The sequence below is a fragment of the Bombus vancouverensis genome, chromosome 1, assembly GCF_051014615.1.
Source record: "Bombus vancouverensis nearcticus chromosome 1, iyBomVanc1_principal, whole genome shotgun sequence".
NCBI lineage: Eukaryota > Metazoa > Arthropoda > Insecta > Hymenoptera > Apidae > Bombus > Bombus vancouverensis.
This window is the reverse complement of record NC_134911.1, coordinates 19,586,866-19,610,775: the sequence shown is the minus strand read 5'-3', so window position 1 is coordinate 19,610,775 and position 23,910 is coordinate 19,586,866. Positions and strand designations below refer to the sequence as shown.

The 23,910-nt window shown below is 34.0% G+C and overlaps 2 protein-coding genes across 4 annotated transcripts in view; one reads left to right on the top strand and one right to left on the bottom strand.

The window, feature by feature from the left end:
• Positions 1 to 547: 547 nt before the first annotated feature.
• The window catches only part of pip (heparan sulfate 2-O-sulfotransferase pipe), a 117,076-nt gene continuing 93,713 nt past the window's right edge, over positions 548 to 23,910 (top strand). Inside the window, exons 1-2 of the mRNA XM_033338732.2 lie at positions 548 to 654; positions 6,312 to 6,449. The gene's annotated coding sequence lies outside the window, so the exon portion shown is untranslated. The remainder of the gene's footprint in view (positions 655 to 6,311; positions 6,450 to 23,910) is intronic.
• The window catches only part of LOC117159148 (uncharacterized), a 29,497-nt gene continuing 14,603 nt past the window's right edge, over positions 9,017 to 23,910 (bottom strand). The window contains exons 1-2 of one of the 3 annotated variants that reach the window (XM_033338728.2): positions 23,102 to 23,244; positions 9,017 to 11,249 (exon numbers count right to left, since the gene is read on the bottom strand). In XM_033338728.2, the coding sequence (XP_033194619.1) occupies positions 9,351 to 11,240 (1,890 nt within the window). In that variant the 5' untranslated portion in view covers positions 11,241 to 11,249; positions 23,102 to 23,244 and the 3' untranslated portion in view covers positions 9,017 to 9,350. Of the gene's footprint in view, positions 11,250 to 14,624; positions 14,766 to 23,101; positions 23,245 to 23,910 lie in introns of those variants that run through there. The other 2 variants (XM_033338727.2, XM_033338726.2) reach the window with 2 other exon arrangements.

Genomic DNA, 23,910 nt, shown 5'->3' with positions numbered 1-23,910 from the left:
TATCGAATCGAATTTCGAAGAGCTTCCGCAGAATCGACAACCGTAACGAAATCGTTAGTTTTTCCCTCTGTGAGTTTGCGTGCATGGCAATAATTTACGGAAATGCGAGAATCATGATCGTAAATTTTATATCAAAGAAATGCAGCAACATGTAGTATTCTCACGCGAATTTCGATCCAAAAAAGGACTAAAAAGAAAGTTATATACATATTAAGGATGTTATTGTTCTAATCAAATAGTTGAATTATTATAAAATATTTATTTATTGTATGAATATAAAAGGAACAAAGTTCTCTAAGTGTCATTATAATAACTCAAGCGAAGCTAACATTAAAAAGCTAAAATTGAAATTTCCAACATAATTTACACAATTTACCATTCTGCCTTATCAATCCATTTTTAGAGAAAGTTAAAGTTTATATAATATATTAATGTTTATTATTAATGTTATTATGTTATTATAATTTTTAATTTGTGATATTATAACCTTAACCTATAATATACATTTTACACATAATGTAAATACTTGTAATTTTTCTAATTATAGGTTGATTCTGCAGTCTATGTACATATAGTATAGAGGCTATCATAAAATTTCTGTCAGTGGTGTGACAACATAAGAAGAAATTAATTCATTCGTGAACTTATTTGAGGGTAACTATTCTAATATTTTAACATACATATACATATTTAAATCGCTTGCACGCATAATATACGAATATGCATGTAAGATTTACGGCATATGTATTATTAATCTTTACGCTTTGTTGCGATACAGTTATAGCGATGTATGATTGATCGTACCTAAGCTCTCATTGTTTTCGATTAATTATCATAAAATTCAAATTTTTCGTTCGCCGTAATCCTACACCTTGGTACATGATCAAAGAATGCGGAAGTGATTGCAAAATTTCATGTTAATACCATGCCAAAACATGAGGAGCTGTCTCTGCATCTTTCTGCGTTTTATGCAAGTTTCGCTGTTTAATTGTTATCAGATTTTTAGCGATCGTGGAGAATCTTTCTCAAGTAACTTTTTCAATCAGAACAATATTTATTATTAGAAACGCTTTTTGTAAGTATATTTTAATTAGCTATTAATAGTTAAATTTATTTAAATAGAACATCGTTCGATTAAATATTAATATTAAGTAATAACAAGAATGATGTTATCAGAGAAATAATCTTGACCGAAATAAGCTAGCCATTTAAATCGTAAGTCACTCAATCGGGCACAAGAATCATGGATTTTAAGAACTTTCGAAAATCTTCGAATTCTTGAGGACTTATGAATAAAATATCCGATTACTGAATAATTTCGTGTAATTTATAAATATTGATGTGCATTACGTTCAAATCTTGAAATCAACATATTTTGAAAGTTATCGTGTGATTGATTTATTGATTGAACTGTTCAAAGGCCAAATTTGTTATCTCCACCTTTTGAAATTTTTAAAATCTTAGTTCTAAAACACTTGCCCGTAGGTTTGATTGGGGTTAGGTTGGGGTTAGATTTCATCAATTTTCTCTACTTTTTCTTTTCTACAGTTAATCGATGTGGCAAATCTGTAACTCAGATGTGATGTTTAAAGGGATGAAAGTTTAAAAAAGATGTAACGACATTCACAAATGAAACCTATCTGAGGTTTCATAATGGTATCATTGGAAATAAATGTAGGAAGTCTAGTTTATCAGGTCGGTGTCCATCGTGCATTTCGATCTCGGAAATCGTACAGCACGATGTCGGGTGTAATTCAAACCAGAGTCCAGTTTTGCTGGTACAGAAATACCGGGCGACAGTTTTGCAAGCAGTTTCGCGTTACAAGTAAGGACGACAACTTTTCATTTGCGATTTTAGAAGAATATTATACTGCACACTCTGGATCATACTAATTACTATCATTCTATATTACTATTACATTACACTTGAAACAAGTAAGGTGGTTGCACCTTTTATAGTCTATTTTTGGTATCCTACTGATGATTCCAAATTTTAATTACCTTCAGTTATGTAGTAATAATTAAATGAATGAAGAGTCAACGTAAAACGGTGCATTATCACTATCACTTCAAATTTAGGCATTTAATGCCAATTTTAAATTTATGTTCAATGATAAAGCGTAAGAAGAAAAATTTTCCTTTGATCAAAAGATTATATGTCTTTCGAATGTTTGCTCTAAATTTTAATTAAATTTTGATTTAATTTTGAATTTGGATAGTGTAATAATTTGTCAAGGATGCATTAAGTGAAAATTACAAAAATCACACTTCACAGGTGAATTTAGTGTTAACTATTATTATTAAACTGTTATATGTTTATGGAAATTTGTATTTTTATGAATATAATTGAAGAAAGTGTAACTTAGATAGAGAATCGTTTTATTTCTTAAATATTGTAACATTATGTCCATTTATGTAAACACCTTCCAATTATCCGTAAACGTATAAAAATTTGCAATCTTCGTATGTATCTCTGACCATGCTTAATTATCTTATACTCTATTATTACCACACTAACTTCGTTCTGGATTTGTTCCAGACTTGTTTCAGTCGACCTATTCCTAATCGCATTTCCCATCTTATGCAAATTTCACATTGTGCTTCCCCACAGCGACACCGAACGTTTTTCATTCACGAAACAGCGGAAGAACTTTTACCTCGCCCACGCGAGAAGATGAAATCATGTGAGCGTTGTTTATTCACCGAAGAATCATCTATTCAACGTTTGTAACATCGAGCATACGCATAGTGGGGTAAAAAATATGAGCAAAAGATAGCTAAATGTTCGGAATTGGACGTTTTCAAAAGACCAATCTAAACCGAAACCGGTTCTATTTGACCTGGATGATTTTTTAAGAATTTAATTTTTTAATCTAGCCTCGTAAAATGCTTTGTGGAACGTTTTGTAATCGTAAGCTAGTATAATACCTACGCTATACTTACAGATGCGAAAGGTAATCAATGGAATACCTAAATTTTTTACTAAAGTTTTTTTTTATGTATTTTGCAACATTGTAACTTTATGCTTGTGACATCAAGGTGTTAATTTATTGCGAATGAATTACGAAATTTAGTTTAGAGAGACGGTATTTAATAGTTTATTTATTACTATTGATACCTGATCTATTCAAGAAATTATTATTACTGCTAGCTACGCAAAGAATCATATTAATCAATTCATATTCTTATGAATACAATTAAAGCAACAGAGCATAAATGGAAACTTTTTCACACACTAAGTATTATGACGAGTACTTTATTTTAAATATTTCTGCATATTACCTACATTCTACATGTTTTTGTTTAAAGTTCCTTATCAGTGCATAACAATTTTATATACATTAAGAAAGTTTATATACATTATAATTCAATAATGAATTAATAATTTCAATTTGATTTTACAGAAATATAAAAGTTATACATATTAAAGCGTATATACCAAGCATTTCAAGGCTTAATATCAAAATACTGTCAAGTTATGTGAAAACCTTGAAGATTATGTCAGCTTTCTCGATTCATCGATCACTATAGCTGAGATCACCGACATAGAACCACTTTCTGGCTGTAAATCAAAATTCGATTCTCCATCCTCGATATGTCTTCGTGAAATATTTATCATTTTTTTCTGTTCATTTCACGTGATCGCATTAAATGGACTGGAGCGTTACGCGCACTAAAAAGGCGTTTTATGAACATCACATGCTCACCTTCGGAAGAAGAGGAAGGCCAATGAACTCGGCTTTTGGACCTTTCTCCTCTGAAGTTATACATTTTCTCCGCTTAACGTTCGTTCGAGATTCGATGGCATCCTTTTCTTTTTTCTTTTTTTTTTTCTTTCCCGCTCTGGTCGAGTTCGGTAACCTACTTAATTCCGATGTTATACTTCCGCCCAATTTCTTGCAACGTTATCTACACATGCGAGATATGCTGGTTATAAAATTGATTTACATGTAAACGCATTAACATATTATCAATCGGCTGTTTTATCTAAAAACTAGCCAGTAGCGATATGTCACCAGTTTTTTCTTATTTATGGTAGAATATAAAGATATTCACCAGTAATCAATTTATTTAGGTAGCAATTAAATTTGAGTTATTAGCTTATTAACTGATTTTATCTAAAAACGTGTCACGCGTTACCTATCTTCATAGCAGAATAGAAAGATTCTTAAGTTTAAATGGATTGAAATTAATTTTATTTGTACGTAATTAATCTGGTTTACTTGATTTATTAGATTATTTACACGTAATTAACTTTATCCACGCGTTACAGATTAGTTTCATAGAACATAAAAGATGCCAAGGGATTTTAAATACATTTTAATTAATTTTCCTTTACGTAATTAAATTTATTGTTACAGAATTCAGTTACAAAAATTTTGTATATATTTTATTCATGTGCGTATATTAACTTTATCTTCGCATCTCGTAGGTTCTATACCATTCACTTGTATTTTATGTCCTTTCGTTGAAGTTATGTCATCGAGCGCTCAAAGACTACATTTGCATATTAAAACAGTTTGTATTTCAGAAACTCTTACGGCGCTTAATAGTTGCTATTAAAGCGTTAAAAACATATGACATCCTACACAAAGTATATATTGTATGCAAAAGTGAAGTTACATCGATGTTTTAGAGTGTTAAACACCTTAGGTAATAATCAGAATGATCGTGACGATCGGCATTCGATGGATCTCAGCTGGAGACTAGAAAGTCCATCAAAGCCTAGTTTCTTTCTCTTCTTTTTACTTCTATCTGTTCATACATTGGATGTTTTGTCTGTTTTTTATTGTTATTACTGCATGAAATTCATCATTCGCAATGCCAGCTATAAATTTTACTGTCCACCGATTTTTTTGGAGATGCGAGTGATTCATTGATCAAGTACTGACAATATAATTTTTCTTTTCGACATAGCAATGTTTGAAAGGAATGACAACTTTTCATGTAGCACAAAGATCGATTTCTACGTTATTAATTTCTTTTTTCTTTTCTACTTTTATTACTGTACGAAAATACATGGAAAACACGCGTGAATTTTTTAGCACAAATTAAACATTTTTTTACTTGTAAAACGTTTCGAAACTTTCCACAGAGAGGCTCAATGATATTTCCAAAATCTCGTCGAAGCTCTTCGATCAATTAATTCAATAAACCTAAATTTTTTCTAAATTACGTAACTACTTAACCACACCGTATTATACAATTATATCCTTCCACGGTATAGCCATTAAATCAGTCGTTTTCGACACCTGTTGAATCACACAGAAACCCATTGGGGAAGCAATCGGAAATGACCAAAATTATATTACTCAATGACATGAGAATATTCGAAACCATCCATCAAATCCAATGACGTTGATGTAGCAATTTTAACGTGTAGACGATATCTTTCGATTGCGTAACTCTCGTTAAGACGTGAAGATTATGGAGGAAGAACATGATATATATATATAGACCACATTGTTTTTTAATCTCGTAGAAATACAATTCTAAAATAGTAAAACAATCTTATTCGTAGATTTAAAATAAACAAAAAGATGTTTAAGCAGGAGAGACATTTTATATCTGACTTTCGTCTCTCGTCTTTGTACTTTTTCTGTCTTGCCCAATATCATAAAAATATCGATCGAAACGTTAGGAGTAAGAAATCTCGTCAACTTATCAATCGTTCGTAAATCGCGTGCTTTTTGAAATTTGTCATACTATTCCCCATGTTATACGAAGCTATCGATACCCAAAGTTACGTTACAATGCAACATTTCGCTTACAATTTCCTTTCAGTCAACTTGCATTACTGAACTCTATTCGATGCACATTGTACTTGCGAAAAGGAGTTGCAAGAATTTCCTCGATGCATTCTTCCCTACTATTCCTTCCTCCATTCAGATCCTACTGTAATAAACAATTCTTTTCAAATTATAAAAATTCTCCTCGTGTCTGCGACGTGTGCAATAGGTTTCTCCGATGTATCTATTATTCCAATACTTTAAGATGCTGTAACTTGATTTTTAGAACTTGGCTTCGAAACTCGTTTTGTAACTTAACTTACTCTATTCGATTCGTAATAAGATTCTGTTCAGGCGTAAACTGCGCACATTACCTCGTTGCTTGTTTCTTAACAGATGCTAAGTACTCTATTTTAAAGGACGTTAAAATCGAAAGAGTCTGTGAAACTGGACTCGTAATGAATTTATCTCTATATTTCCTACGATTTTTACGTTTGTTCGACGAACTATACCGCCGACTATTCACAACATTCTCGTCGATTTCTGTACACACACGTAACGTTATAATGTACCTGTTCACAGAGATGTCAGACGGTAGTCCTGGCAGACGCACGTTCGATAACCCTACAAGGTACCGTTGGCTAAACCGGAAGTGGAGAACACGGGTATACGGTGCGACGAAATTGCTCGGGACCTTCGCCACGGAACGAGAACCAGCTGGTATGTGAGAATGCGTTCCTTCTTTGTCGGTGTTCAAAAAATCACGATGGGAGCGACACCCTCGCAAACGACCTCGATGGTTTCACGAAAGTCGTTTCTTTCCTCGCCTTCTTTTTTTTCTTGCTTCTCTTTCTTCGCGAGTAACTATCGAAATGACGGATGAAAGATCAAGGATTTCCAGGCTGTCGTGACTCAGACTTATTACGCGTCGTATTGTCTGAGTCTATTGTCTTCCGCGTAGAAGTTTATGGTAAGTCTTTGAAGCGAAGTTTCTATGGTATTGTTGCTGATTCATCAGGAATCGTAATAATAATTAGAATGATACCGCGGTACTTCCTGCGACAGTTTCTGCTGCGATTGAACCGGTCACAAATTACAATAATATAATATTATAATAATAGAAGAAGCGAATTTCTTGCAAATGGATTTTATAAATCAAATGTTGGTTGATTACCCTATTACGCTTGGGTGTTCTGTTCAGATGACTTCTATGCTCCAACGCTGTAATTATTGTATCAATTATAGAATGGTTTTGATCATTTTACTGCGTTTACACTCTACATGATGTAATCTCATTTCTAGATTGATACGAACATCTTTTATTAACTTTTAATGGAATGGGATTTTTCACTTTGAGACACGCGAACGAATCTTCTGAAAAGTACACGTGTGGAAAGGATACACAATTAGCATAAACCTTTACTAACATAAGTTAACTCTAGAGTTCCCAATTTTCAATTTGAATTTGAATATATTATACATAGTTGATTAGAATTACGGTAATATGAATATGTAATTATATTTTTATCTCGGTAAAAGTAGACAATCTCATAGCAGACGCTTTAACCGGTTTCGCTTTTTAACCTTCGTTAGATTGTTAGATTTTCAGCAAGCCAAAAAAGAAAAAAGAAATCGACAGATCTCGTACATTTGTTTGGTTTCCAGCAAGAATCATATTTCCACAACTCCTGTAGGCTAACACTAATCACGACCATATTGATCGCATGGAAACACCAAACGAAGGTCTTATACCTCGTCTTAGTTAAAGTCGAATTAATACCAAAGTAAAGCCAAAGTACTTCCAGAATTCCTGTCGATCGATCAAGTACACACACGTTGCGGATATCTCGTCAGAAGACGAATATGAAACGCAAGAATCGCGATAAGTGTTCGAAACGTACGTCGCGCGGTGTGACTTAAAAACTGTTTCTTCCCAAAACGTGTTAAATACGCGTTAGATCGTTGTTCGAGGTTTCCATTCGATTCCAAAGAATTACATAAATTTGCAACGTGCTGTCCCTATTCCCAGAGGATCGTTTAGCGGTAGGATGAAAACGATCTTGAAGCGTGTCGATTTTCCTCAAAATCCGGTCGCACCTGAGCTTTCCAAGGTTCTCGTAAAAGTCAAGGCCAGCCGGTCGTAAACCACAGGCATCATTTTATACCGCGTGCATTATACGTCTATCCGCGTACTTATATAGCGCATAGCCGTTCAGGAGAAAGCGAACTGCACCGAGCAACCAGTTTATGAAAATTACCGCGACCATATTGGATGGTCGCCTTTCACGGGCAAACACGTACACCGAACTTGAAAACCTTTAATCGCCATTAGACGAAGAAGGTGCGACAATCAGACCGCTCCGCCTTTAATGGAATTTTCTTACACGCAATTAGGTGGAATTTATTATTGTACATAGCGGTTTCTATCGTTCGCTTTTCAACGGTTATAAGCTCTATTGTTTGTAAATCTAATCGCCAGCGTGTTGCTACGATGCGATGTTACACCACACTGCGTATGGAGCTTTCTTTCGTTCCTGTATCATTGAATTAGGTTTTCCCATTGAAATTGGCGTCCCACCAGAATCGGAACGCCTGTGTATCTCGCGAGTGTCTCTAATGATACCGAAAGATGTTTTAATCATGATCTGATTTGGCTTTCTGCGAACGTAGACGCTATAAGAGAATTCATTCTTTCGTGATCGTACGATGATAAATCCTCTTTGTCGCAGTATAGTACTTAATTGTCGTTCGAAATACAATTTTTGTAATTGTTTTATGCCTGCGGTGCTTCGAAGTACAAATACGTATTTTTAAATCGTGTATTATAGAAAAGGAAGAAATTAGACTATGTAGTACAATTAGCTGAATTTAATAAGTATCGAGTATCTATTTAATACTTGCAACTTATTATTGTGCATTACTAATAGAAAATTGTAAATGGTTAAAAGTGTCGAATCTTCCAGTCGAATATTTTTTTTGTATTGTATATTTTTTTGTGAATATTGAATTTTCTGCGAATTCTTAGAATATTGAATTCTTCCAGTATATAAATCTTATTGCCGATTTGAGATCGCTATTATTGATAGTAATTTCTGCTTCATTTTCCTATTTCAATGTTTCTCCGAATTATCTTATTTCTTAATTTGTTTTACGTTTCTTTTCCTAAATTTTCAAGGTTTTGATTATCATTTCGCTTACTTTCGAATCACAAAATTGAAAGAATTTAGATTACAGAAGGTTCCTAGAACACGTGGAGGGAAATTTATTTAAAAATAATACGACCTTCGTATTCTTCTATTCGTTTATTTCTTTTACAAACTTTCCTGTTCTAAGGATTCTAAGGAAGGTGTTCTAAGGAAACATTCATATCACATTTCGATAGTTACAAATACACAAAGCTATTTTCGATTTGTGAACCATCGATAACATAGATATCAGAAACTCGATAGAAATACTCAAAACTACCGACTATCAGAAAAAAAGAAACGATTCGAAGCAAAGAATTCTTTCGTCTGAACGAATAAAAATAATATCCCAAACCTAATATCTCCGTATATGTTAAATCTATATAAATGATAAAAACGAACGTAAGTGAGTGCACGAGTCGTTGTATCTGTCCGCTTAAATATCTTCGAAAACTCCACCCTGCAGTTCCTTCAGTTGGTTATTGTAGATATACAAGAAGTTCCCTCTAACCAGACTCAGCCCATAAAGAGCGCCGTTTTGTAGCGTCTGCAGCGGATTCTTCGAAATATCCAGAATACTCAAACTTCCTAAATTCTTGCAGGAACCTTTCGGTATTTCGTTGATTTGATTCTCATTTAACCAAAGGCGTTTCAATTGAGGCAGACCTTCGTAACTGTCGCCATCGATAGTCGTCAAGGTATTGTTACTCAGATGCAAATCTCTAAGAGTAGGTAGATCGAAGGTTCCTTTTGGGATAGTCGAGATTTTATTTCCAGTGAGAGACAACGTAAATCTGGGAACATTGACGAAGCTAGCCTTTTCTAGGCTGTTTATTTCGTTGAAATCGATGTGAAGGAAGTCCAAAGTCTGAGGTAGATCCGAAAAAGTGTCGGCACTGATCTTACCCAGTTTATTCCAAGCCAGGTTCAAGTCTTTCAGACTCTCCAATTCTGAGAACGTACCCTTTTGAAGCTCTGCCAGACTATTCCGATGAAGATAAAGAGTAGTCAACTGTTTCAAATCGGAGAACGCCTGACGTTCGATATCTGTCAGGCTGTTTTTAGTAATAATCAACACCTGCAACGAATCCAACCCCTTAAATACGTTGTTCTGCAGTTTCTGAATCTTGTTGTTAGCCAGGTTCAGGTAGACCAGGCGAGGCAGATTCGAGAAAGCCGCGTCAGGAATGGCAGAGATCTGATTTGCCGCTAATATCAGCTCTGTCAGAGTATCGGGCAAACTAGAAGCGAACGAAAGGTTCTCCAGCTGATTTCCATTAAGAAACAGGGTAGTCAAATTGGTTTTCGCGAAAGCATCATCCTCCACTTTGTCTATGAGATTGTTTCGAAGATTCAGTATTTTTAGGTACTTGTTTTCGATCACCTGGCTCCAGATACCTCTGATCCTATTACCCATCAGATTCACATAAATCAGATCCTCGGGAAGATCGTTCAGTAGTTCCTTGGTGATTTCTGTGATCTCGTTGTTCGCAAGGTCCAAAGAAACTAGCGGAAGGTATTGTAATTGGTACCATTTTTCGTGGAATCCTTTGATTCCTAATCCTCGCAGGCTGACAGATCTCTCCTTCTCGTTCACTGGTATCTCCAGACATCCATTCGCCACCTGTTTATTGTCTTCGAGCGGTTCTATAGATAGCAGTATGTTATTTGATATGCACAATTTTAACTTCTGACCTTTCTTTATCGACGATTTCGTGTATGGCGCGAAATCCTTTAACACGTTACTCTCTGTCGCCTTTTCTATCTCTTTATCTATTCCATCGTTGGGTTGTTCGATATATTCTTCAGCCTTCACCTTCTCCAAATATTTCAACTCCTCGTCGTCTTTCAGGAATGAATTCGTGAATGTTCCCGTGCTTATGCTCCAAAGAACGTTTCCTTCTGTTAATATGCTGGTGGATTTCGTTAGACCGAACAAATGTCCTCTACGAAGGTGTATTATGGGGTTGCAGGAAATGTTCAACACCTGAAGCTTCTCCAAGCGGATGAACAAGTTTTCGAGGCTGGTTAAGTTGTTCTGCGCTAAGGATAAGTATTCTAAGTTTGTCAGATTGGAGAACATGAATTCTGGGAGCGATTCGAGCGAGTTATTGGCCAAGTTCAAGGATTTTAGAGACGGTACGTTGTCGAAAGCGTTCTTTTCTAAGCGAAGAATTCCTAAGCCGGATAAATCCAGCTCGTCGATGAGTTTGTCATGGAATTGTACGTCTTTCAGGATTCCATCCACCAGTTCCAAGTTGTACCCCTCTAGCGTTGGATTCAGTGGCGCCGCTAGCACCAATGGCAAGCACAGAAGAAGAAACATCCTTAGTACCTAGGGGAGAGAAGGATTTTATCGTTTAAAAAATGTTGCTTCGTTACGATTGATAATCTTGTTGTCGACCTTCTATGATTCTATAATTATCAGAAAACAGACTATCTGATCGAGCTTATTAGTTATTTTACTTTAAATGTAAAATATAATTAGCTTTATACCAGGTGCCGTCTTGCACGATAATTTTACCAATTAACGATATTAGTAAATTGACGAGTTACAGGTTGTAAGTTACGTACTTAGTTTTTATAATTTTATAATTTCGCGTTGAATAGGATAATCGGACGATTTATAATACATAAAAATTGTTCGTTAAATTTCAATTGATCTGTTATCGTTATATCTGTAAGAAAATTTATCAACATGGATAATTTATAATTTATGACTCGTAAAATTCCATTAATAATATTTGCTTATTATTATTGCTTATAGAAATTTAATATATAATAAATTTAATATATCGATATAAAATTTGAGCGTATTAAACGTACAGTATCTAATGTGTAACAATGAGTGGATGATATAACGTGTAGATGTGTTATGGGACGATTCGTGGAATTGTATTTTTTGCAAATTTTGAGATATAGGGGATAGGGGAAAAAGAAATTTTATCTTCTTGGATAAATTTTATTAGGAATTTTTAACGAATAGAACCGAAAGAAAGTAGAACAAAGATACAAAAAAAAAAAAAGAATTTCGTATTTATAACTGCGAATTAAGCGTTTAAGAAATTACCAAAGCGAAGCGAGTAAAAACAAAGAAACATACATGGGAAGTCTACGCGACCAGATTTTGTTTTTCTTCATTTCCCTCTCTTTTTATGGAAATGAGATAATTTATTTCACAGCTCCGTGTTATGTTTGCACGAACATACCAGTAATATTATCGCGTCAGTAGAATATACCGACGTTGCTTTTAGCGAAAGACGTGGAAGAGGAATGACGTTTAACACGTTCTGAAATTTGTAAAATGGTATTTTTTCGACTGTTTTATGAATCCCCCTGGTAACTCCGGGATTGTTGAAATTACCATAGCCCTTCTTTTACATCTTGAAGGAAACTTGCATTACGTATGGAATAACCGGTTCTACCACTTCTTGAAATCAAAGTTACGAAGCTCCGTTTATTTGTTTTCAACGACTTTTCTTTTTAAGTTTGAACAGCTTTGTGTTAGTAAGACGAGATGCTAGTCCCTGGTAAGTAATTGCGACGCGACGAGCAAAGTAAAGTCGCAGGGTGATATAAAGCTGAAAGCTGCGCGAATAAGGCTGTAAAATTTTATTACGAACTTTCAAACTTTTGCAATAATAATTCCCTTTTTATTAAGATTGATATTTTATAGATGAATGTCGCGTTTTCGTATTATGAATGAATAATAATGCAAGTTTTTATGTTATGTATTTATCTTGATAAAATATAATTAAAAACATTTTTTCTTTTTTTTTATAAGCTTTTAACAGCTTTCTCGTCCGTCTGATTTTTTTATGACTATCCCGCCTTTTTTTGCTGTTTTCTCCTTCTTTCCTTATCGGTTTTATGCGTCTTACGTTGTAAAAATTTATACGTTTCTCCTACAACATACGTATATTGTATATTTATAAAATGGGAAAAATCGTTAGGATATATAAAATTTAAAGCATGATATACACTAAAAATTCTTAATCCTTAGCCATATACTACTAATACACTTACTAGGGAATTAAATTTCTTCGTATAAAATTCTTCTTCTATTATATTATTGTAACATTTTATAGTATAACAGCGTTTTTCGAAAACTCACTATTGCCATCGTAATTACTGTAATATTTAAAATTTTGTCTGAAATTTCACTTTACTGTGAAGTCTGTGCGTTTATGTAATCATAAAAGTCACTTTTAAAATTCGTTTTCTAAAAGACTACCATTTGTAACTGAGCGTGAATCGCACCAATTAATTACATTTTAAATATTTTTAATCAAATACTTCGCTTCATTCCGATAGTCACTATTACTGTGCTCAAGATTTCGCTTAAAATTCCTACCGTAAATTCTCTGCATTTAGATAAAAATAATTGTTATACTTAATTTTCCAAGTAACTATAATTATGGAATTATTCCGAGTGTAGATTTCCTTAAGAGAAACACAAGTTTATCTTGAAGAAAATTTGAAAAGTCTTATGTAACAGTATCCAAAGCAACAAAAGTAGGAAAGAAAAGAACGACAAATTGACGTAAAAAGAAAATGATTTTTTAATCACTTTACATTTGTTGTCAACATTCTTTTACGTAGCTTACTTTGGATGCTATTACAAACATATTCTGGTGGAAATTCGGTCTCGTTCGAAAAGCAAGAGAAATCGACAAAAAATATGTTGACCTTTGGAAGTACAAAAACGTCGGACTTCGGGTGTTTCCTCCTCGTAATTAATTGGTAAAAGTAAGCAGGTATTTACAGGGTATAATACATTTTTAAATAAAATGTCTTCGTAATCTTAACAAAGTGTATACAAAGATACCTACATAAGATACCGGCCAAAAGTTCGAGATCGCACACATGTTCCATAAAATCCAAGGATTTAAAAGAAAGTCGAGTTGATCTTCCGTTTAATCTTTGAAAAATGCTAAGATACTTTCCTTATAACTACTCTTGAACTAAAGAAAGTGACTAATTTCGAATTAATAATAACAAAATTAGCGACAGATTTATCGCAACTACGATCGACAAAGTGGATCTAATTTTTGAACCGCCGGAATATACGTTCTTACCTTCGCGATTCACGCAACTTCTAGACCATATAAATATCGCCTACTCAATTTATAAACTCCGTTTATTTTAGTATATAATCCAGTATACGATAAATTTTCAAATAAATGTCTCGCATTGGCAACGAACAAACTTTACAATATCCGGGAATTGTCGAAATTCCAGGAACCACGTCAAAAAGGAAATACAAATATTAGGTTGTCCGAAAAGTATGTTTCTTTCGCAAACGTGTTTTTTATAACAGTGCACCTCCATACAAACGTGAAACCAAGTGTGTGAAAGGTCGCGGTGTTTATCTCGACAGAACAACATGGATCGTACGTAATTCGGCAAAATAATATAAAACGTTGTGCGTCTATTATTTCCTCATAGAACGAAAGAAACTTTTCGGACAACCTAATACATAGCGCGTGCAATCGTCTATATACTCTGGAATACGATGGATTCTCGAATAAACGTGATCGCATGATCGCGCAAGAAAGGACCTAACGACGTGCATTGTCCTTCTTACCAGTCCTACGATCCACGATCTATCGGTATTCTAGAAACCGCGTATTACGGTATAATTTGCCCTGAAGTAAATGTTTCGCCATCATATAGTAAAAAGAAGCTGCGTGACGATATAGTTGCTTACCTGAATGAGATCCGCGAGCTATGGAAATTCTAAAAACCGTGTACTTAGAACCGTAGACCGAAAAGGACTGTAGCGTTCGTCTACTCCTGGGACGTAGTTCTCTCGCAACAGGATTCCTTGGGACACGGCAATCGCGAAAACAGGTCTTGCAAGCTTTTATACCCCGTGGATTTTGCGTGTGTTCGAGGGTTCCATAGATCTGTGCACGCACGCGTCGCCATGTATGTAAGCATCAGGATTGAACAGTCTGAGTGGGAGGTGATGTTAAAGAGGACAAAAAGAGGAACGAACGTTCATGGAACTTCGTTAAAACTGGTAGCTATTAGAGACGAAATCTCGTCACGTATCGACTGTCAGGGAGCAGGAAGAAGAGTGGACCGAAGTTACGCTACGCGACCTTCCTTGAATCGAACCGAGTGTATTATTAATTCTAATCCATTCGAGCAACCAGACTCTATAGATTTTCCCAATCTATTCGAAACAATGGCTTCTGTTGGGCTGTTCGTTGTTTCCTGCAGATTTTCTACTTGGGTTCTCTAAATTGAATCGAGAAAGACGCAGGTAGATTGCAGCATCGCCGTTGGTTCGGGGTTACGAGCTTGCTTGAATCTTGCAATAGATTTCCTTTCCTTCCTTTTTATATTTTTATACTGTTACGCGAGTGTAGTTTTAACGAGAATAGGGGAATGACTTTGAAAGTAGTATTTCACAGTGCTGTCGTTGTGAATTTGGCGTTGGCCTCGTGCAACTTCCATGGAATTAATTTCATATGGGAAAGAAGTAGGGAGTTCAGTTAAAAATTCCACGTTATTTTTATGAAGAGTTTCATTCGTATGTGATACGTGGAATTTGAAAAATGTTGTCAATATATTAAAAAAAAAAAAAAGAAATGTATCAAAGGTTTTAAGGTAGAAAGGTTTTAAAATAGAAGTAGTAAACGTGAAAAATAAATTGATAAAATGTGAGTAATAATTAAAGAACGAGGCAAGTGAATTACGGTGTTGAAACAAGAATCCGAGTTCTTAAAGACTCTTCATCTTATTCGCCAAGAGAAAGTAAAACGCATTATAAAACGAATTTTATGTTGCCACGCAGGAATACTTAAAGAATGTAATTTACTCGTTTATACATACATAGTAAGTAGTGTAGTTCGATTATTACGCTGACAGTGAGTGAAAAATATATATATAAAGAAAGAAATGGAGTCGTTGACGAATACCATGATTTACGTTCCACACATGGAAACGTCGCGTAAAAATAGGAAGAACACGCTTCTTTTATCGATAAGCGAAAGAAGATCTTCTTTTTATATTAACAATAATCTTTTGATATGTTTTTATTATTTCGGCTTATCTTCTTTTCCATGTCGCGAGAAGATTTATTTCAAATTCCACGTGCGGTCGAGCACTTATTACGATGTGTACTGTAAATTCTTAAAGTCGTAGGAGTCGTATTTCGTACGACGTCTCGCTCGATATTCTCTACGAGAATATAGAAAAATTTGACGAAAGCGAAAAAAGAAAAAGAAGAACGAGTGGTACGGAACGTGCATCTTGAACGATAATTTTCCACGATAAATACTGTCCACAGTTCAAAGTACACGTCTTTGTAATCGAACCCGTAGCCTCCAGTTTCGTAAGAAAATAGTTCGAACAGAAAGTGAAGATCATAAATATTTAAAGTACCCCTGGAGACGCTTAGAATACAGATGCGCTTAAAGTTTGTAAAGAAATACGTGCACAGGAAGATACCATGCGTTCCGATCTTCTACTATTTTATCAACGTTTGTCTGTAGTCGTTACGTGAAATGATTTCATAAACGAGTCATTTCGATGTGAAAAATTGTTCCGCGTAAATGCCAGGTATGATAAACAAATATCCGAACCGTTATCGTGATACTTTATTTGGAAGATATCGTTACGTGTCTTCTATTTGGAAGAGAAGATAATTTACATATGAAATTAATACGTAGAAAATAAACGATTAACTGGTTTAATGTATTCTAGAAACTATCAAATTTTATAGCTATTTGGATACTTTAGTTGACTCGTGGCTGATTTGTTCGAATTTGATCCAGGGTATACAAATGAACGACGAGTTAGTAATTACCAGAAGAGGCAGTTACTGTATTTTTGTGGAATCGGCACATTATACATTTAAATTACATATCGAAAGTATCTATTAACGTTATATACGTGTACCACTCATGTGCATTTACTGTTTGAATATCATTGCTTTTATTACCGTTGGCAGTTTAATTGATATCGATTTGGAAGAAGCTTGTTAATCTGACTCATAATTCAGAAATTAGATAAATAATAAAATAATGGCTTTCCAAATTCATTCATTCATAATCTTGTAACTGAAACACACATTGTCAAAAGTAAACAACTGTCCAAGCGATTACTCGATTAAATACTCCCAGTCAATAGAATTGACAGTCTCTTTTCTGCTTCTTCCTAGACGAGACTTTTAAGTGAAATTTATTCTATATTTTTAACAAAGATATTATACGATAAACTGTTGGATAATTTTACTAGGAAATTATATGTCATTATTTTAAGTACACTGGTGGGCGTTAACTAGTTAATTATACGGATGGTCATCGATGATGCACGTTACTTCACGATTTTATAGAATCATTAAAGAAAGACGAATGTCATTGGCTAAAAAATATCGCAGCATAAATGATTATGTAACATTGCAAAATAAAAAGCGTGTTATTCAACAGTAGAATATTTGTGTTACAGCATAAAATTAAGTATCAGGACATTATTTGTGGTTTTCAGAGCAAAAACTATAAAATCCTCGTTGTGGTCGATGTGTTAAGATAATATGCTTTAGATAATTGTAGTAAATGACGAAAGAAGCATATAAGAACAGAAGAAGAACAAAGAAAGAAGCAGAACATATCAACGAATTCGCTATATTTCAAGTTTCATATGGTTTTAATGAAATTGCCTGGCAATTTTTATGGCAATCTAACTGGCAACAAATATGTTGCAACAATGCACTATCCAGTGAACTAGACAGAGTTTTTATACAATTTTACGAGTATATTCGTGATAGATCAGTTAAAAATGTCGTAATTAATTTAACGAGTAGAAGTCATTTTAACAAACTTTTATAGCGCATTTAAAACGATTAATAAATGGGATCTGTAAATATATAAGTAAATATCAAACTTTTGGACTTTATAGCTTGTACTACTTTCGTGTCTCAGAGAAATTGTAATAGAAATGTAAAATTCAGCCAGTTTCAACCGTATAAAGCAATATTATCGAAATTAAGTGACTACACTCTCACGATTTTCATCACCAAATATATCTGTCGCTATTTTTAATTTTCATATCAGAATATATAATTAGCGTTTAAAAGCCATACAGGTGTCACTTGATGAAACTGATCAGTTCGACAAACAGGCTTCAAAAAAGCAATGGAAAATTATTTATTATTATTTCGATTTAGACTCGTTTATTTTTTCCCAGTGTCGCACAAGTAGACCACACATAATGTAATACACAGGTAGACAAATAAGTGGATTTGGCTAAATTTATCGATCGTGTGTTCCAAAAATTGTATACAAGCATAAATTATTGCTTCTCTTATGGGAATATAGAGAGAATTAAAAAATGGAATAGTTCATTCGTAATCAAACTCCGCATATACTTATTTACGCTGATACTTCGTACCTTGTATGAATATATTCAAGCATACCATACAGTGAATACTATATACCAGCCAGACATGATTATAAAATGTCAATATTAGGAAATATAAATCGAAGAAGAACCAACGCCTCGACCATACACCAACACGTATATCTCTGTTGCGTCGAAAGATATAAATATTGCCAAATGATGAAGCTATGCATTCGACTAATACAAATCTACATATTGACTTAATTTCTCTATTCAATTAAACGTTAAACCCACCAATTCTCAAGCCACGTATCGCTTCGACGACACCGCGCATTTAAATATGGAGATAATCGAAGATCGCCGTATATTCAGCCAATTAAAAAGTTCCACGACCAAAACTAAACCTAATAAACTCACCTAAAACTAAAACCAAATAAGACATAGCAACCCATAGTGAAAATAGCGAAACCTACAAGTACGTACATCCAGTGATTTGACTCGGTTCGACAAGCATCCTCGAAGGTACTCGTCTGTCTAGAAATAAATTCTTGGTCGGCAGGCGGTATTTCTACGACCAATTTGAAATGTTCGTGACCAGCCAGGAGGGACGGTAGAGTCCTATCCTCGGGGTCGACGTACTTCCGCAAGTGGAAAAAATGCCACGTCGCGGAGGTGAGAACCACTGGATTGCAGCGGATCGCGGTTATTACGCTGTTACAAGGGTAGGCGAAAAGTTTCGAGTAAACCTCGTTGCTCTCTCACGGTGGTTGTATATATACCGCGTGTATACGTTGTACGTAAAAGGGAGAAAAAAGCTTATGTCCGATACGTTTGGACGGCGTCGAGTTAATTAAGTTTGCGCGTACGCCGCGCTCGAGATCGGATGCGGCGCATCGAAACATAGCCGAAGGGCTTCGAATACCGAAAGGGTCTGTGAATTATCTTCCGCCAACGATCGTTTCTCGTTTTTCTTGCGCGGCACGCTCGTGAGAATCGCTTTATAATCGCAGAGCGGAATGAATGAATCGCAAACGTTTCGAAACAGTCGGAGAAACAGATTTACGCGAGAATTACACAGGTTTCCCCGGGTTTTATGCTGATGGTCGTTCGACGTTGTTGAATGTAGTTGGTAGTTTGGTGGATACACTTTTCTCGTGTCGGTCAGCGTGTCAGAACGATAAGAGAATTTTAATTTGCTAATCGGATCTGTTATCTACAAATGTGTACGATCGTGGAATGAAAAGTTCCTCTTTGGAAGCATCTAAATCGGCATCACGTTCATATCGAAAAATGAAATCGGATTCCAGATGTATGGTATGCTCGTAGAAATACTTGAAAATTTACTAGAAACGCCTTTCATTAGGAGATAATATATTTTGAGGATCATTCGTTCTTCGTTTTTCGTTATTTTATTACATCGTTAAAGGGACGAGGATATGGAATTATTCAAGTTGCATTAAATATTTGTTGCAAACATGTTCGCAGTAAATTGTAAGTTCTAACGTTATCACGGTAGTTGTATCTTTCGTAGTTTTACGAGTCGATACACACGTATTCAGGATCATGTAAATATTAGAACTTTCGTAGGTAACTTTTATAAATATATTGTGTGTATTATAGGAAACATTTTGAAACTTTATCGACACTGTTACGACTATATTGGTAAAGTTTGAAACAAATATTGAAATATACGTAGAAATTACAATATGTTTGGAGCAAGTATACGTTTCGCAGAGTTACAAAAGTACTTAAACAATCAATTACCCATTATATTAATAAACTTCAATATTCAGTAGGACCATATTGAACATTTATTATATACAGGGTGGTTGGTAACTGGTGGTACAAGCGGAAAAGATGATTCTACGCGAAAAAAGAAGTCGAAAAGATAGAATAAGAATTTTTCGTTTGAGGCTTTGTTTTCGAGAAAATCGACTTTGAATTTTCGCTCGGTACGCGTGCACTTTATCGCGTCTCGTTATAACGGATCTCACTGTAGATTTTTAAAAAAATTAAAAAAAAAGATTGAAAAAAAATTTTTATTCTATATTTTCGACTTCTTTTTTCGCGTAGGATCACCCCCTTTCCGCTTGTACCACCAGCTATCAACCACCCTGTATATATTCTAGTGTATACTAATTTTTTTATTCGATATACAATATGCAATAAATATCTAGCAATTTCTCTATACATTTTCAGATTTGTTTCAAATTGTATCGATGTAACCATGATAATTGTGTCTCATCGCAGTGCTAATGAGATTTCAAAATGTTTTGTATAACGCATAAAATATGGACATAAAAATTTTCTACGCCAAGTGTTTGAATATTTTCGTGAAGTCGTGCATTTATGTCCATAGCAGTTTTCCACGATAAATGTTCAAATACTTTCATTAGTCATCGTTTATTACACTTACATCAATATTGTTCGATATACTGGTTTACCAATTCGATTCGATGGCGTTTGCATAATTTATACGACCGATAATTTCACAGGTCGTTTATTAGGTATTTTTTAATCAGACCAGATCAATAATCGTGACCGAGAATGTGAGGTCGACACAGCTGACGAGAAACGCCATTCGCGTGAGTTGGGTAACTAAAAAGTGTTCATTATTTTCGATTAAAAACTGGCTGTGGAAATTTGTAGGAACGCCGAAATACACGGTGAATCAATTTGGTTCTTGGTTCGACGAACGTCTTATTAAAAATTTTAACGTAGCGTGGAGTCATCGCTGGTGGAATTAATTTTAATCACGTTTGTTCGTGACAGATATGGATGCGCGAAAATTATTACTTGTTGCTGCTCGTTCTATAGTACGCTGCTCGTGCGAGCTTCTGCAAATGATGGTAATGTTTTGTATAAAAAAAATCGCGAAGAACAGAAAGACAGAAAAAGAGAAAAAGAAATAGGAGAATATTGAAAAATTGGGCAAATATTTTTGCAATTACTCGATTGCTACAATTCTGAAGGACTTTATATTATAATCTACAATTCGAAGTAGCGAAAATTAACACGTTCACGTTCGATAATTTTACAGAAATTTTACAATAAAATAGGATGTTACAAGCTTTTTGTAATTAATCCAGATATGCCTGAATTTTTAACGTTGTGTCATATTTTAAAATAATTTCTTCATGTTTTCTTTTACTTGGGTGCAAAATGGAACGTACTAATTAAACGTTTATTAATGTCCAATCATTTCAAAGGATATCGCGTTATGTGGACAGTGCTGCAAAAATTGCGAGATATAATAAAATTATATCGCTATCATCCTTGTAGAAGAATAACGAGCATATCTGGGTTAAGGCAAAAATAAGAATTTTTAGAGTTTTCTATGGAATATCTTGCCTTGCATCACTCGCTACTATTAATTCGAATAAATATAAAGGATTCTTGCTTTCTCCATGTCTATTTTCTCTTCTGTCATTAATAATTGACTAGGTTGCTTCTGGCATACGTAATATTACGCCAATTAATGTGTTAATCCTCTAAAATACTTCTAAAGATTAAAGAAATTAAAGAAAGTGGTTGAAGGAAGGAATTCAATTTTATCTAATCGCAAGGAGATTATGCTTTATCACTGCAACGGCAAACTGCACGCCTTAGTGCAGAGAGAAAATAAGCTCCACGAGCTGAATTGAATCATTGTAACGTATCCGTCATATAGTCCGGCTGTAGCTTTCTCCGATTTTTATTTACTTCGTGCATCACAAAACAATTGAGATGGAGAGAAATTCCAGACGTTTGAAGAAAAGTCAATTATATTTCCACTTTGTAAACAAAAATTAAATACATTTAATCAATAGGGTTATCTGAATTTCACAAACATAATGAAAAAGTTGTTAAAAATAATGACAATTATGTAAGTAACCAAATAAATTACTTTTAGTAAAATAATATTCACAATCATTTTATGTTTATGGTAAAATTTAGCAAATCTTTTATATTTGATATCTAGATTTATTAAATAAGATTTATGTTCGGAATATTTCTCTTCGCAGATTCCCAAGTTCATTTGTGTTACATTTTTAATATGCACCATATAGTCCTTAATCATATTGTATAGTCGCGTTAAAATACTTATTAATTAGTTCGCAAAAGAATGGCTAATAGAGAAAATTTCCCAGCTTCAACATTTTTCTCTGATTATTATATTTCATTATAAATTTGTATGAAACTATCAGCATCGGAGAAGATTACATACTTGGTGACGACGAGACACGTCAATATCTATGTAACATCTTGACAAGGGTCAACACGATTTTCCATCGTGTCGTCAATGTACAGGCGATTAGATCTTTCCATTTTTAATTTGCTAATAAACGTTCTTTAAGCTATCTGTCTACTAATTGGCTGTTTGTAGATTAATTATCGTTGACTTTATTCAATTACTTCCTACGGGATAAGTTGGAGATTTTTACCCTCTTTCTACATAAGATATCCTGTTGTAATTCTTAATTAAATTTTAATGATGTGAATAACGAACATTTATGAATTAAACATAATTATCATTAAAATTCTGTACTTGTCTCTACAAGGTTTTCTGGTTATGAAATTATTTAAAGTCAAACTTTGCTTTCGTTGTTATATACGATACTTTACTTTCTAATAATAGGAACATCTAATAAATAAACACGAAGTTTCGATATCGTAAAAATTGTATCATACAGCAGGACTTATTCTTTACATAACTCTTTTTTTCTTGCTTCTATGAAAATCTTTAATTACGAAATTGTATAACGTTGCATCACATTGCTTAAAATTATATTTCGCTCTTTCATCAGTACTTTTCGATAAAGGAAAAATTGGATAATTAAAGTATAAGTGTCTTACGACTCGGTAAGGACGAAACGCAGCACTTTTCTCTTCTTTTGAAGTTTGGTTTATGCAGTCGAGATCTTTTTCTTTGGTATAATGATTAACGTGCGAAAGGATTGTACAACTAATAACACAATAGAATGACCAACTCTTCGATGGTTACGACACTTTTAAAGCATAGCTTATCTGAAATCGATCGTATTATCAACACTTCGTGGTTAGTTACCTCGAGATACCTTTTTCCAAACAATATTAGATTTATGATAATAGATATATACATTTTGTGTACTTTCACGAAAAGAGGTTTGCTTCTAGAGAAAGACAAGTGCGCAAGATACATTTTTTAATCGCTAGACGATATGATTTTATACTTTCAAAGACTAATATTTAAGTGTCAAATGTTTTCTTAATGACGTATAGTTATGCTATAACGAAAATTCTTTTAAAGTTCTCGAAAGTTTCAATTGGATTATTATTTGACGATTTATTTATAATTCCTTTAATACAAACTTCTCCCTACTTTACGTTTTATGAACATGACTCGAACACCTTATAACAGAATTTTCTAAACTTATCGACGTATTTTAGGAAATTAATTGTTCTTTTCTTAATTAAAATTGAAATTAAAATTTGTAAATTAAACTTTCGTAGAATTTTCAAATTGACTGGCGATATAAATAATGCAATATAAATGAGAAACTTTAACATAAAACAACAAATACAGGAACAGATATACGTCTGTCTAGGAATTCTAAACACTCTGATTAGAAAATTTTGTTCTTATCAAACCATTATCAAAATTAAAGTTCAATTAAAGTTCAGGT